The sequence below is a fragment of the Lepidochelys kempii genome, chromosome 17, assembly GCF_965140285.1.
Source record: "Lepidochelys kempii isolate rLepKem1 chromosome 17, rLepKem1.hap1, whole genome shotgun sequence".
In the NCBI taxonomy this organism is placed as follows: domain Eukaryota; kingdom Metazoa; phylum Chordata; order Testudines; family Cheloniidae; genus Lepidochelys; species Lepidochelys kempii.
In genome coordinates this window covers 2646241-2660673 of record NC_136396.1, presented here as the reverse complement: position 1 = coordinate 2660673, position 14433 = coordinate 2646241, and the positions used below count along the sequence as shown (strand labels likewise).

General features: G+C 42.9%; 1 protein-coding gene across 1 annotated transcript in view; it reads right to left on the bottom strand.

Annotated features, from left to right (window-relative positions):
* Nucleotides 1-679: 679 nt before the first annotated feature.
* The window catches only part of EFCAB5 (EF-hand calcium binding domain 5), a 55971-nt gene continuing 42217 nt past the window's right edge, over nucleotides 680-14433 (bottom strand). The window contains exons 13-21 of the mRNA XM_078849292.1: nucleotides 13645-13934; nucleotides 12476-12648; nucleotides 10937-11165; nucleotides 9456-9608; nucleotides 8015-8118; nucleotides 6484-6994; nucleotides 5988-6263; nucleotides 4875-4971; nucleotides 680-956 (exon numbers count right to left, since the gene is read on the bottom strand). Of these exons, the coding sequence (XP_078705418.1) occupies nucleotides 742-956; nucleotides 4875-4971; nucleotides 5988-6263; nucleotides 6484-6994; nucleotides 8015-8118; nucleotides 9456-9608; nucleotides 10937-11165; nucleotides 12476-12648; nucleotides 13645-13934 (2048 nt within the window). The 3' untranslated portion in view covers nucleotides 680-741. The remainder of the gene's footprint in view (nucleotides 957-4874; nucleotides 4972-5987; nucleotides 6264-6483; nucleotides 6995-8014; nucleotides 8119-9455; nucleotides 9609-10936; nucleotides 11166-12475; nucleotides 12649-13644; nucleotides 13935-14433) is intronic.

The window sequence follows — 14433 nt, the reverse complement described above, 5'->3', positions numbered from 1 at the left end:
ACCTGAAAAGCCTTTCCCCTAACAAAAATATGAAACCCACTTGCCAGTTAGAAGCAGCTATCAGATAATCACCATCATTTTATATGGGGAGGTTAAAAGCAACCTGCAATCTCAAATTAGAAAGTATTTGGTAGACATCACACTTTGTCAACTAAATAAAGAAAAAGAAGTTTAATTTCCCAACATTTTATTAAAAAACTGATTCTGCCAAAAGATACTTTATTGCAAAGATGGAATCTTGCAACAGAGCAGTAAAGTTTGCTGTAAACAAGCTTTAACCCAATAAGAAAACTCCTGTCACATTAAAACTAGAGGGATTTTCCAGAATAAGTGTTCTGCCCATTGGGAGAACTAAAAGCATGCTCTTCAACAATCTTTTCTGGGCTTAAAGTGACTTTGAAAATGTCACTTTAGGAAAATGAATCTTTGCTAAATACACAATTCAATTCGGAAGGGCTTTTTCTGTTATCGTTTATGAATCATGTAATGTGCTAGACATACAAGTTATATTTGCCCTCTTGCTTAATCCTCTTCTCGTCAGAATTAAATGAAAACCGAATGGTATTCTCTTCAGTCAAGTCTCTTGAGTTTAGAATGACCCACCTATGTTATCAGAATTATTCCTTTTAACGTTTCTAAATAAATTACTTAGATATTCCTAATGATTTTCTACACCGGGTAAGCAACTTATGTTTATTAGCTATGAATAGCAAACATAAAGCCAAACATTTAAAAGTAACATTAAATAATAGAATCACTAGGGTTAGAGGACAGCAAAACTTCTGTTGACTTATATGCAATCAGACTGGGTCTTGGAGTCAGAGATGCTAAAGGTGAATCTTGTGTATGCTGTAGTTCCTTTGTGAGCTCTATTAGTGTTAGACAGGTAAGTGCCCAGTTGTACAGGTATTCAGCTGGAACAGAGTTATGCTTCCACACCTCTTCTCTAGGTATACCTAAAACAAACAAAATCATAACACAGAAGTCCATTTCAAAACTAGGGCCAGTGCTCTAGCATGACCCGCTCGCATAGATCCCTGTACCCATGTGGAGTCCAAAAGTTTGTGGAATATTGCACAAGCTCAGGGGTCCCATACTAGCAGATTCTAATGCAGAATCATGACCTAGAGTTTTTCACTTACTAAAGAAATCCAAAGTGAGCATCCCAAGAGTCAAACTGCCCCAGGAAGTTCCTACTTTAAGACTTGAACTACAACCATACTTTCTAGCTGGATGAGAATTAGTAACCATCATCCACTGCTGCATATTTGATTGTTTCTATTGCAGAAAAGCTATGTTGGGCAAAGGCAAATTACTACTTTATAAACAGCCATGGAATATTAATCCATGGCTGTTTAGAAAGTAGTAATTTGCCTTTTCAATCCATTGAATTTGGTTTACAAATGCTATAGATTTTTTAAAATGAGACAAGCAGCATTCACGATTGGTATATTAGAATGCTGACACCTGCTGGGAGCAAACAAACCCTCTCACGTTACTGTCTGACTATTCTGTGCAGTGTAGTTGTATCCTCCTCCATCCCAGGATATTAGAGAGACAAGGTGGGTGAGGTAATATCTTTTATTGGACCAACTTCTGCTGGTGAAAGAGACAAACTTTTGAGTCACAAAGAGCTCTTCTTTGTCTCTCTCATCAACAAATGTTGATCCAATAAAAGATACCTCACCCACCTTGTTTGACGATTAGACAGCAAAGTTTATTCTTGTGCTGTTAGATGTGTTTGCATGTCTTTCAGTTTGGATGGTTGGAATGAATCAGCCCTGTAAATGTGCTGGAAAATTCAGGTCTGGGTTCAGTAGGGCAAATCAACCGAGTTTCACCTGAGCTGAACTTGGCCCATTGAGTTTTAAAAGGTCCTTTTAACATGTGCATGGTTGAACCAAAGAAAATAATACACTTGTGTGTTGTGCATGCATCCAACTGTGCACTGACCCAAAGACAAGGTAATAACATAGCCTGGCAGAGGCAGGTAGAAAGACCTGTTGAAGCGTAAATACAAATATTTGATATTATATATTAAATTCCTTTGATAGTTGTTCTTAGAGGAGCTGTAGGAAGGTGACTTATTCTCTCTGGCTCAACTCTCACTAAGATCATAGATGAGCTATAGAAGCTACCATCATGTTTAGATGTGGTTGTAGCCAACACAGTCTAGCCTGGTTTCTCTGAGCAGTGTTTATTTTTCTCTGAGACCCATGCTTCCCACGCCATGCTATAACCTAGTTAGTCTCTATAGCACAATTTTGTTCTCAGACATGTTTGCTGCCTTTTAAGCCTGTCTGCCACATCCTCAGTGATTCAAGCTGGGATGAGCCAGACAAGATCCTTTCCTTCCCAGTGCTATTTAGTTCTTGTGGAATTGTTAGTATGCATACATTCTTTCAACTTGATGCCATGATTCTTCCTAATTATTTTCCATTTGTGAAATCTGAATTATGTACCAACCAGGGATAATTATTGCTGTCCTGGATTGCCTGCAATAGCAGGGGACTGGACTTGATGACCCCGGAGGTCCCTTCCAGTTCTGTGTCCTATAGTCCTGTCCTTTTATTTCTGTTCGTGGTCACTTTGGCGAGTTATACAAATCTCTGCTGCACGTAAGTCAGGGGTAGTCAATAGGTGGACTGGTTTCAGAGTAACAGCCGTGTTAGTCTGTATTCGCAAAAAGAAAAGGAGGACTTGTGGCACCTTAGAGACTAACCAATTTATTTGAGCATGAGCTTTCGTGAGCTACAGCTCACTTCATCGGATGCATACTGTGGAAACTTCCACGGTATGCATCCGATGAAGTGAGCTGTAGCTCACGAAAGCTCATGCTCAAATAAATTGGTTAGTCTCTAAGGTGCCACAAGTCCTCCTTTTCTTTTTGCGAATAGGTGGACTGTGGACCAAATCCGGACTGCGAGATGCTTTTGTACAGACCCCAAAATCTTTTTATTTACTTATTATTATTATTATTATTTTCTCTGGAGTCTGGCCTTTGACTATACCTTGACCAAGAAATTTGGACCTTGACAAAAAATAATGACTACCCTGACCTAAGTTGTGAGAGAGATCAGATGTGTCCTTGCTGTTCATCAGGTTGCTTTAGAAGGCAGACATTGGTCGAATTTTGTCCTGACTTGTTTTAGTTCATCCTGCTCTGAAACAGATTAACTGGTTGTACTGATTTTAAATAAGGGTGTGGAAGTTCCTCTAGAACGTCCATATGAATCCATAAAGAAATCAGTTAGATGCTTTCAGAAAGTCTCTTCCATGGCACCCTGATTTTATTTTTTATGGACTAGTATGTTTTATAGATTCTGCTTTAATTAAAAAATGTAATTAAATGTGACAGCTGTTACTCTGTAATCTGGTTTGTTGTAATGGGAGGTTTCAACTTAATAAATCAATTATGTATAAATCAATTCCATCTTTTACTGTTTACTTGTATTGTGATAGGATTTGTGCTGGGTGCTGTGCTAGGCTTTAATACTAGACATTTGACATTAAAATGCTAGTAAAGGTGAGAAAAGCAAAGTGTTTTCTCCATGTTCAGATTCTGAGGTTAAAGTTTAGTTGCCCTTTTCAGCTATTTTGATATGTACCAATTAAAGGTAACTAGTAGGTGCACAGCATTAAAGGGACCTGGACTAATTCTGATGTGTATACCACGGAGAAGTTTTATTTTACTTCCACTCTCTCTTGCTTTACTGGTACATGGTGTAGGCAGTTAAGTGCTTCATATTATATTACAGTACAGGTGTGTGGCGCATGTGAGGAAAACGCAGGAACATGTATCTATGTGAATGTTGTAATACATTTTGAAATTGATACATATGACCGTCAGTGGTATTGCATTTAGACCACTGATTTGTCTCCTCAGTTCCTAAATCCTAATTGGTTTGAGTCCCAGAATAGGTTACATGCCACGTAACTGTTCCTTTGTAGAATAGCAGCACCTTGTCTTTTACAAATGTAGAACTATATTCTCTCCATCTAATCCAGGGCTTGAATTGTGGGGAAAGAGGGGCTGCCTGGGGCTGCTCTTGTTGCTGCAATAAATTAGTTTAATGTCAGAAGGGAAGGAGCCAGGCCTGGTTAAATGTTTACTGTTCATGCCTAGGCTACATCTATAAAAAGGTACGTGTCAAGGTAGTATCAATAAATAAGCCAAGTTTAATTAGTGAGTGCCAACCGCTCATCTGATTTTCACAGACCCTCCATCTAGCATCAGCTCAGCAAAGGACAGTTTGTTGTTAAACAAATGAAAGAGTATTTGGGGGGGGGACGCGTAATATAAAAAGATGTTGTGAAAATCTAAACACAAGTCAACAGGAAACCTGCATGTTCCTGTTATAAATGTTCAGAATTATAACAGCCTCTTCCACGTCCTACCACCCTGGAAAGCTCATCCTCATGAGGAGAGAGAGAGACGGACTGAGGCCCAGATCCTTACTTGCAACCAACAAGCACTTGGTGCGTCTGTGGGCTGTTGTTTACAAAGATGATGATTAGCCATTTTGTGGTCCCCCAATCCTGGGTCTGTTCTGACCTGGGTCAGGTCCCTGGTATAAGTCAGAGCAGCCTGAAATGTATAGAAAAAGAGTTTACTCATCAAAGTAACTTTTGTTCTCCGACATGTGGTGACGGAACCCATTTCAAAGCAGATGGGCTGCCATCTCTTGGAGCTGTGAGTTTTGATATCATACTTAGCAGGGCTGTCTTTCTTATTCATCAAAAAAGATTCCACAGAAGTTTAGAATGCTTTGTCTGTAGTTTAAATAGTTGGGGGACCAAAAATGCAGCTGAGAGTTCATTGAGACAATACTTAGATGCAGCATATGACCCCAGAATTCGTTTTTGATATATACCTTTGATACAGTTAGCCAGCAGCCCCGTCTGAACCTGCCCATTCGTGGCAGTTGGGTCAAAGCAGCAGATCTTTTGAATCAAATCACCATCAAGTTTCTGCAATGCAAAGAATAGAATCACAGGGTGGTCAGGAAAAACAGTAAAAGGTTACAAAGTTACTAAAGGTAGCCAAGCCAAACTGGTGTGAAGTTTGTGGGAACACTGATGGAGATGGAGAGGCAGAAGGGAGTGGTGGTATGATGGCAGGAGGCTGGGAAGACTGAAAAATTGAAGAGCGGGAGGGCAGGCAAGTGAGGTACGAGGGGCAAAGGGATGAGGGGACCTGTAAGTCTTCCAATGGTTCTTAATATGATAAAATGTCCTTCCAATATAATAGTAAATTGACTGTCATGCTACATCTGTTTATTCAACCGTATTCTCTGTGAGTGTTTATTTATACTGAGAGATATACATTAGATTTGTATTTTACACTGACACCTTTGCTATATATAACACCTTTCTAAAACCCTATAGAAACAGAAATCATCATTCCCAGTTCTGCTGTCCAGGCTTGGAATTTATCTTCTTGAATTATGTTTACTATGGGACTTTATTAATATTGAAACAAACAAGGAAGTCTAAATTGCCAGTTGGTTATGACAAGGGACTGGAATATGAGGAACTGGAAAGAAACAGAGGGAAGAGGGCTGTGACAAGGAGTACAAAGGAGGGCAGAAGGCACACTGAAATCAGATTTTTTTTTGTAGAACCTGTTGAAGTTTTATAGCAAATCACATTCCATATTACATTTTAGAGATATTCATGGTAAACTAATGTTGCTGTTCGTTCATGGAACTTGGTAAGAAATGGATATTTTCTCCTTGTTTATCTACTACTTAGGCATAGATATATCTTATAGATTCATAGTGATATATAGATATATAGATTCTCCACTCTTTTCCATTCTCCACTCTTTATGAAATCTGGCCTGTTAACCCCTTAGGTCCACTGCCTCCCCACTGCTCATATCTCCAGGAGCATATTTCTTTCTCATATCACCCTTGACAAGTCCCATTGTGTCTTTTTGGGTTGTTTGCCTAAACAGAGAGTGGCTCAAGAACTTGATATCTCACCAGTACACAATGACTCCAGTTCGCAATCTTCTCCGAACCTACCCACTCTGGGTAGAAAAGAAGCAGCACACCCTTTAGTATGTTATGCACCATGGCTGGAGGCTCTGCGTAGCGCTTTATGTTGGCAAAGGACTCGGGACTGAGTTTCTGGATACACTCACGCAAGTCCTGCAGCATGAGCCGATGGAAGAGAATCTGTGCACGCCTCAGATCCGCAATGTGCTCTGCAACTGGAATCACAAGCCAACCTTTCAAGAAGAGGCTCAGAAAGACCTGCTACTGAAGATGTAAGGTTTGAATACAGGGGTCTGCCCTCCTTATGATTAACTTTCCCTTCCAGTTCTAATACAGATAGTATTCATAAATGGTCTGTTTACGAACAGCCTAGGAGTGTCAGTGTTTTCAAAATGTATATGGATCAGGGGAAGGGAGGCAAAGCTCATGATCTGGATTCCATTCTGAGCAACCCTGAAGAACACACAGGCCCAGACCCTCAAAGGTAGTTAGATCCACCTAACTCAATACGAATAAATATCCGTGAGGAGCTGGGCCAGAGCCTCTGAAACATTCTTCCTCCCTTGCTGTTTTCCCCAGAGTCTGCTGAGATTTGGGGTTCACTTAAACTTGGTTTAAATGACTGAAGTATGTTTTTATTTGTATTTCTGTACTTGTCTGAGTGCTGTCTTGGCTTTAATTTTACTGAGATTCCTAATATCGGCCAAAGAAACTGTACTGGCCCTGCACGCACAGTACCTAGGACATAGATTGGGTCTGTTTCCCCTGAAGACTCTTTCAGTATCTCGGAGCAAGCTGCCTGGGCCGTCTTCAGCATTATCCGCAGGTCTTTGTGCTCATGAGGTGGTAACCCCTGGTAATGTGCAGGGCTGAGATCAAACACCCCAAAGGCCCGTCCTGTTGGCTCACGGAGTGGAACTGCAATGTGAGGCTCTTCATAGGCAAAGGTGCTAATGACCTCGGAACTGTCTGTGCACTTGAAGAGGTAATCTCTGAAATGACAGTAGAATGAGGACAAGATCATAAACTCTACAACTCCAGCCTTTTTGGCAACTACTGTAGCATTTGCAGTGAAGGACCGTACATATCTTGCTGTTGAAGGGAAGGAATTTTTATATTACTAAAACAGCTGCTTTCCTCCCTGTGGCCTACAAGCAGGCAGATACAGACAACATTCCAGCCATATTGGAAGGATAGAAATAGCACTTCGGAGCACAACCCTGCTCATCCTCATCTAGTATTGAGAATCATATGGGTTTAAACAAACACTAAGTTAGTGTTGTGTTCTTGCTGCAAACACAGTTTCCGGTTCAGAGTGATCTTGACATTTGCTCCGTGGAGTTTCACAAAAAGTAAAAACATCTGCTGGAACAGCAAGTAACTTCTTGACTAAGTTCAGCAGCAAGGGAAGATGTATGTAATAGCTAAGCCTGTGAGGACCTTGGCAGTTGAAGGTAATAACTACACAGTAGGATGTTTCAGAGGAAATGAGGATAACAGAACCAGGAAAAAAGATACATTAATTTAAAGAACAGAATGCTCAAGATATGGGGCCTTGCCCTGCAAACAGTCACTACCAGACACCGTGCTTTCTTGAAGTATATGGACCTACTCATGTGAGTATGCATTATGCTTGGTGTTGAATGTTTACAGGATCTAGCCCAAAGAAAAGATTCCTAACCCTGGATAATGTATTACCACACACACACACCAGATACCATGGGAGAGAGCATATGATAGACAGATAGACACCATTCCCACAGACTGTATACAAAGTGTATGCATATTCTGCCAGCGGTAGGCCGGACATTACAATTGGACTTAACCTATCAGCCTAATCTTCTATCCAGCAGCCAGCCTCCTGCATGTGACAGCAGCCAAGAGACGAATGCAGCAGCAAGTTTACCGTTGAACGGAGTCTGCCTCTGCTGAGTGCTCTTTGCATGTGTTACAGCATAGGCATGGATGACTATTGTAAATCCCTGCAGATGGCAGAAGAGTCTCAAACCCACCTGAAGATATTTTCTCTCCTGCGGAGAACAGTGGGAGGGGAGGGGATTTCCATGTGCCCAGAGTGATCTGTAGTCATCATCTCACGCAAAACGTAGTCACTTATCTTGAAAAGAGGAAAGGGTGTTTTTGTTGCATTCAGAAAACGAACATCCACTTTGAAGCTTGGAGAGAGAACGACTGCTTGCTTCTTAGGGGAGAGCTCTCACTCACATTCACCCTCAGTGGGATGATTTAAGGACAGCTTCTAACCAGGTGTGGTTTTGTCCCCACAGTCCCAGATTCTAGCACTCACCGTGCACCACAGATATGTACAACATCTTCCTTCGACTGGCCTAATTAAACTTATCCCTGTGGTCCAGTCCTGAAGGATGCCAACAGGTGGATGAGCCTCAGCCTAGTGAGGGGGCTACCTATGGACAGTTCATTTTCACTTCAGTTCCCATGGTACAATAGCTTCCATAGACACAGCGCTCATGTCGGTGTATCTTGCCAGATGAAAAGCACACAGCCATCTTTAGGAAGCAAATAATATGACATATGGGCAGCCAACAAGATGAAAATGTAAAGCCAGGAATGAAAGATAAGTTGCCAGCGGGAAACCTGTTTATCACAGGGAAGCAGCTGAGCTGTGGCTGCAGCAGCGACCATAACACAAGCTCAGTCCCAAACATTTCATCCTCTTGCTTTTTATCTACCTAATTCAGTTTGAGGTAAGCTGACAAGCATCCCAGTGTCTCAGCACCTGCTGCATAATTGGAATATGAACTGCAGGCGAGTGGGCTGCCCATGCATGCGAGCTAATTGCGAGCAGTCTGCCTCTTGATTCGTATTTACATTTTGCCTGCTGATGTTGTTTCAGGATGAAGAGCCAGAACATGAACCATTTTCCCTTTCCATACCATAATCTTGGCTGGTTTTTTCCTCCACAGTAGAGCAGTTCCCTTTTAGGACTGATTTGGCAGACAACTGCTGAGTGGGCTAGCATGGTAACCATGTGGTTATTGTTCTATACTTCCACAGGCCGCTCTGCATGCAGTACTGAGTCTGGTGTCTTGCTCTATTGGCTGGTAGGAGCCAGGAGTACTAAAGGTCCAGTACCTTTAGCTCATAGGAGAAGCTTACTGAGGGGGGTGCTGCTGATTTTAATGCAGGAACTGAAGGGAATCCCAACCAGCCTTTCTTGGTTGAAGGAAGATCACTGTAAGGGACAGCAAGAATGAAAAGTGGCATCCCCTAGAGAAGGAACCTTCCTTCCCTTTTCCCCCACAGAATCTTGTATCAGGTACTAGAATCTGTAGCAGGATTAATCTTGGTTGAGAACCAAACTGAGCTAACAATGGTTGATCCCTGCTAAACTGCACTAGCCCAATATATCACTATTATATCAAGAGGTCTCTTCTGTGCAGTGGTCTGAGACTAACGTGAAAGGACTAGACATACCTTATCTTTGCCAGGCTCTACCAGGTACGTAGTGATGTTGCGGATGGTGGGTGCCCTAGTGCAGAGCCAACCCACAGCAGTGAATGCAACCTGCAATATGTTTTCCAGTGTGTGGACATGGTGGTAGGCTTTGCTGAATATGCGGGAAACCCCCTATGGAAACAGAACCCTCTAAATGACTTGGAGATAAAGTCGGGGACATTTTCATAGCAAATTAAGCAAAAAAAAATTAGTAAAATGTTAGTCTATAAAAATTTCTTTTAAAGGAGAGAATCTCTAAGAATATAAAGCTAGCCTGTGATTGCCATTGTCAAGGGGACTCCAGAGTTCAGGGGCCCAGGCCAGTACTGGAGAGCTGAATGATTGGAGAACATGGTCTCTGAGAAGGGAGGACTTGCCTCCCAGTGCTGGCATATTGTGCTCCCTCCTGGCCAAGAGGGGTAACTACAATGAGTCCGGTTCCAACAGCAGTTCTCTACTAGCATTCTGGCCAGGTAAATAAAAGGGGGGGAAAGGGGGGGAATTAAAGTAAAGCAAAAATATCAAACAGAGAAAACTAAGGAATAAGTGATGCATGCACAGGGGCTAGGCTGTGTACCAGCTATCATTTTTGGTTGACTGTGTATCTCTGTAAAGTTCCCTTTCTTCCCATTGTATCTTAACATCCACGGAGATTTTCCAGATTCTGTTTCTATTGCGCCCACTGCTGTAATACCTGGCTGCTGATACTATCTCCAGCTTGACTTCCACTAATTGGAATCATTATCAACTGGCAAAGTAGAAACACATGAAGAAATTATACTGAAAGTTTTATGGGACTGTAGAGAAGAAGATTTTTTCTCTGATCCAGCCTGAAACATCTGGATATTTGGAAACACTGGTAAAGGAACCTGAAGTGCAGTGGTTTGCAATTAGTCCAGAAAGTATAAAGTGAACAGTTTCATGACACAAGTATGTAGCTAAGTTCATGAAGGAGAATTCCATCAATGGCTATTGACCAAGATGGTCAGGGATGCAACCCCATGCCCTGGGGGTCCTTAAACCTCTGACTGCCAGAAGCTGGGACTGGACAACAGAGGATGGTTCATTTGATAAATTGACCTGTTCTGTTCATTCCCTCTGACACTGGCTGCTGTTGGACAGGATACTGAGCTAGATGGACCATTGGTCTGACCCATTCTTATGTTCAAAACACGCAACCACTGTGTTCAGTAAATAACTGCTAATAAGTATGAACTTTGTACAAATCTCTTTGTAGTTCACCATTCACATTTAGAGGCGAAGCCTTCTACATAAATATCTGACATGGGGATAATACTGGTCTATTTGTGTCATTTTCATCCCAGAGAGTAAAATGGATTTACAGTGCATTTTCTAACTGTACAGCTGCTGCCCATTCACAGCAAGGCACGTGAAGTCCACACAGTCCCAAACTGCTTGTTTGAACCATCTAATGACCCTGCTTTTCTCATTGTGCCCACCTGATAGAAACCGATCTCATGGGTTAGAAAGATGGTTTGCTCACACTGGTCCCGCAGGGTGTCAAGTCCTAGAATCCCGAAGGCCCTCCATCGGGAATCCTGCAGTGGCAGCACCAGGAATGAGCCTCTCCTCTCCCGTTCTGGCCGGTCATAGTTCCAGAAGTGGATATTTCCATGGAACTTAACTCTTGGAACATGGACTGGCTTCCCCTCTTCTGCTGCTGCAAAGCTGAGGGACAGGAATACCACGGGGAGGGCAAGAGGAGGTTTGTAGGAGAAAGGTAAGTAGGCAGAGAAAGTCTTTAGAAAAGCTCTGAGGATTTCCAATACATCTGGGGGTAAAATAATCCAAACACAGGTGTTCAATGTAGAGAGGGAAACTTGAAAGCAGCAGTGCCCTGAAGACTCCCACAGGAAATGGTGGATAGCAATTAGACAGGAGGGTGCAATGCCACATAGCACCAACAAGGCAAACAAACCCACAGTGCAGTTTTGGGCTCTTTATGCTAAGGCATCCTGGACTGGAGTAGGAAGGTGATGCTCCAGCCCTGTCAGGCACGGATAAAACAACACCTAGAATACTGGATCTACCTCGTGCATCCCAGAAAGATAATGACAATAATATTTAGCACTTACATGGCACTTTTCATCTTCAAAGTTCTGTAAAATATCAGCTAAAGAATGTAACTAAATAGAGACAAATGAAGGGTGGCGATTCAGAGGGGACTAATAGTGATGATAGTAATAGAGGGGATGATGTATAAGGAAGGAGATAAAGAGACAAATATGTAGAACTTACATAAGTGATAAGCAGGCATGATGATTGTTTCCTAGAGCTTAAAGGGTGTAAGGGAGTGGAAAGTGCTCTGTAGTGATAGAAAGGGGGTATAGATAGCAGTAATGGAAGAAGTTTAAAAGAAACTGTAGGCTGAATATAATACAAAATCTTCTTTAAGGATAAGACTTCTTAGACTGTGGAACAGTCTCCCAAAGTAAAGGAGTGGGCGCCTGATCCCTTAGGACATTTAAAACGCGGTTGTATAAAGCAGGGGTTCTCAACTTTTCTCTTTCTGAAGCCCCACCCAACATGCTATAAAAACTCCCTGGCCCAGCTGTGCCACAACAACTGTTTTTCTGCATATAAAAACCAAGGCCGGCATTAGGGGGTAGCAAGCAGGGCAATTGCCTGGGGCCACATGCCAAGAGGGCACCACAAAGCTTTGGCTTAAGCCCCGGGTGGTGTGGCTTGGGGCCCTGGGCTGCAGTCCCGTGCAGCGGGACTTTGGCTTTCTGCCCTGGCCCTAATGAGTTTAATGCCGGCCATTGCTTGGTGGATCCCCTGAAACCTGCTCACAGCCCCCCAGAGGGCTCTGGACCCTCTGGATGAGAACTACTGGTAAAAAGTACAATCAGATTTATAAGGGATAAAATCCTGTGTTGGCCCCTGAGGGATTGTCTTTTCCATAGTCACTGTACTCTCTAAATTCCATGATTCAAGTGACTTAAGAAAAGGTAACAGCTCTGTGCAGGTTTCCTTACCTTACTCCTTTCATGTCCCTATAAAGTGCCTGGTTTAGGATGTATGGGGCATCATCTGAGGTGCAAGCCACATACCGCAGGAGAACCTCTCCCCGCTCTGGTGAAAGCTGGTTCTGTTCCAAAAGGGCAATATACGCACTGATCTTCTTGTTATTCCCATGGGCTTCTGCATCCTAGCAACCAAATGTTTCACGTTACATCTGTGCATTAGCCACTGGCCATTACACTTATTTCATGTGCTTATAGCTTATCTCATTTATCACAGGATGCTATTCTAGGCCAATGACTTTATTTCTCTTACACCAGATGATTAATGATGACCATGCTGTCACTTGTCTAATGGGTTCTGGGCCAGTTCACTGTACCATCAACTCAAAAGCTGCATTTTGACGGGCAGGGAGGATGGATTTGTTTCCTGCTTCTGCTAAGCAGAGACCACGTTTTTCTAAAAATACAATCTGCCCCTAATGACCTATGCCTAAGCAAAAACCCCAATGAACTTCATCTCCGGGGCAGACTGTCTTGGACCAAAAACGCAAGCAAATACCAGAGTCCAGAGCCTTCCCACAAGGATACCCTGGCTCTAGCCTTGAGAAGTTAAATCTAGGAACAGCTAGCAAGAGTGCATCAGCTGCCATCACACTGCATAGGAAGAGAAGAGGGTCCATTATGTAGTAGGGGTCATCAGATAAGCCTTTAAAGATCAATATTAACACCTTAAATTGCACCTGGAAGCAAATGTGAAGCCATTCACATTATAAATTCTCCATATGCATCAAAAACTGAATGATGCGTATTTATTTTCAGAAACCATAAAACCAGGAACATGCATTTCTGGATTTTATTTTATTAAATTTTCCAAAACTTGAGGTGATTAGGTGATCATGACCGTGAGACACTGATGGCATCTGATAGATATAGCACCTGGCAAGAGCTTCTGCATCTCATCCCTGACCTACAACAGCCTCAGCTATTTAATCTCTGAGTCTCCGGAACAGCAAGTGATTACACTATCTTCAGATAGGCATACTGAGGGTAGGTGAAGCTTCCCACATCAAGTTACACTCACCTGGACTGGTGGTGAATGTAGCCCTTTAGCTGAAGACAGTGTCAGCCATAATCCACACTAGACAGTCTGTGTCACTCACGCAGCTGGTAGTGATGCATACCTGGGAAAGTGCCTTAAAGACTGCCTTGTACACTGGATCCATGCTTGCCCCACTGGTCTCAGCCGCATGCTGGATATTGTGCAGCCACTTCCTCCTGGCAGAACTTCGCAGGCGTTCCATGTGGGTTCGCGCCACGCTCGTGGTCAGAAACTCCACCACCGTATCAAGAACTTCATCTTCGTTACCAGTAAGCTCAGAAACAACCAATTCCAGATAGGTTTGAAATTCCTTTGGAGACAACTTCACCACACCACCGGGGTGTGGGTGGGAGCAGCGAAAGTGCTTCTTTGCTAAGGGATGAAACACAAATACGGACACAGGCACACCTGTCTGTTTTGCTCTCCCTCAGTGTTCCCTGCCCATCATTTGAAAGAGTCACTCTTTCCACTCACTTCCTCCTCCCCAAAATCAAAATGTAGGTGTTATGGCAGCCATAAAGGCAGGATGCACTCTCTCTTCCAGATCACAGTGGTCTCAGACACTGAGAAAATCACCTGGACAGTGCTCCCAAATCTCCCCTATGCACACCTCCACAAAGCAGCCAAGCTACACATGTCGGGAAAATCTAGAGGTTGCTCCTGTTTGTCCCAGAATCACATTCACCTCAACCACATAGCCAAACTGCAGGGACTTAGGATGACCTGCTGCAGCCAGGGGCATGTAGATGTCCCTATTAGTGCTGCATGCTCCAGAAGCAGCCACAAGTTCTACAGAAGAACTACTGGCCACTCCCATTAACACCCTGAAGACGAAAGCCTACTGATGACCTCACAGTTCAATCTTGTCCCC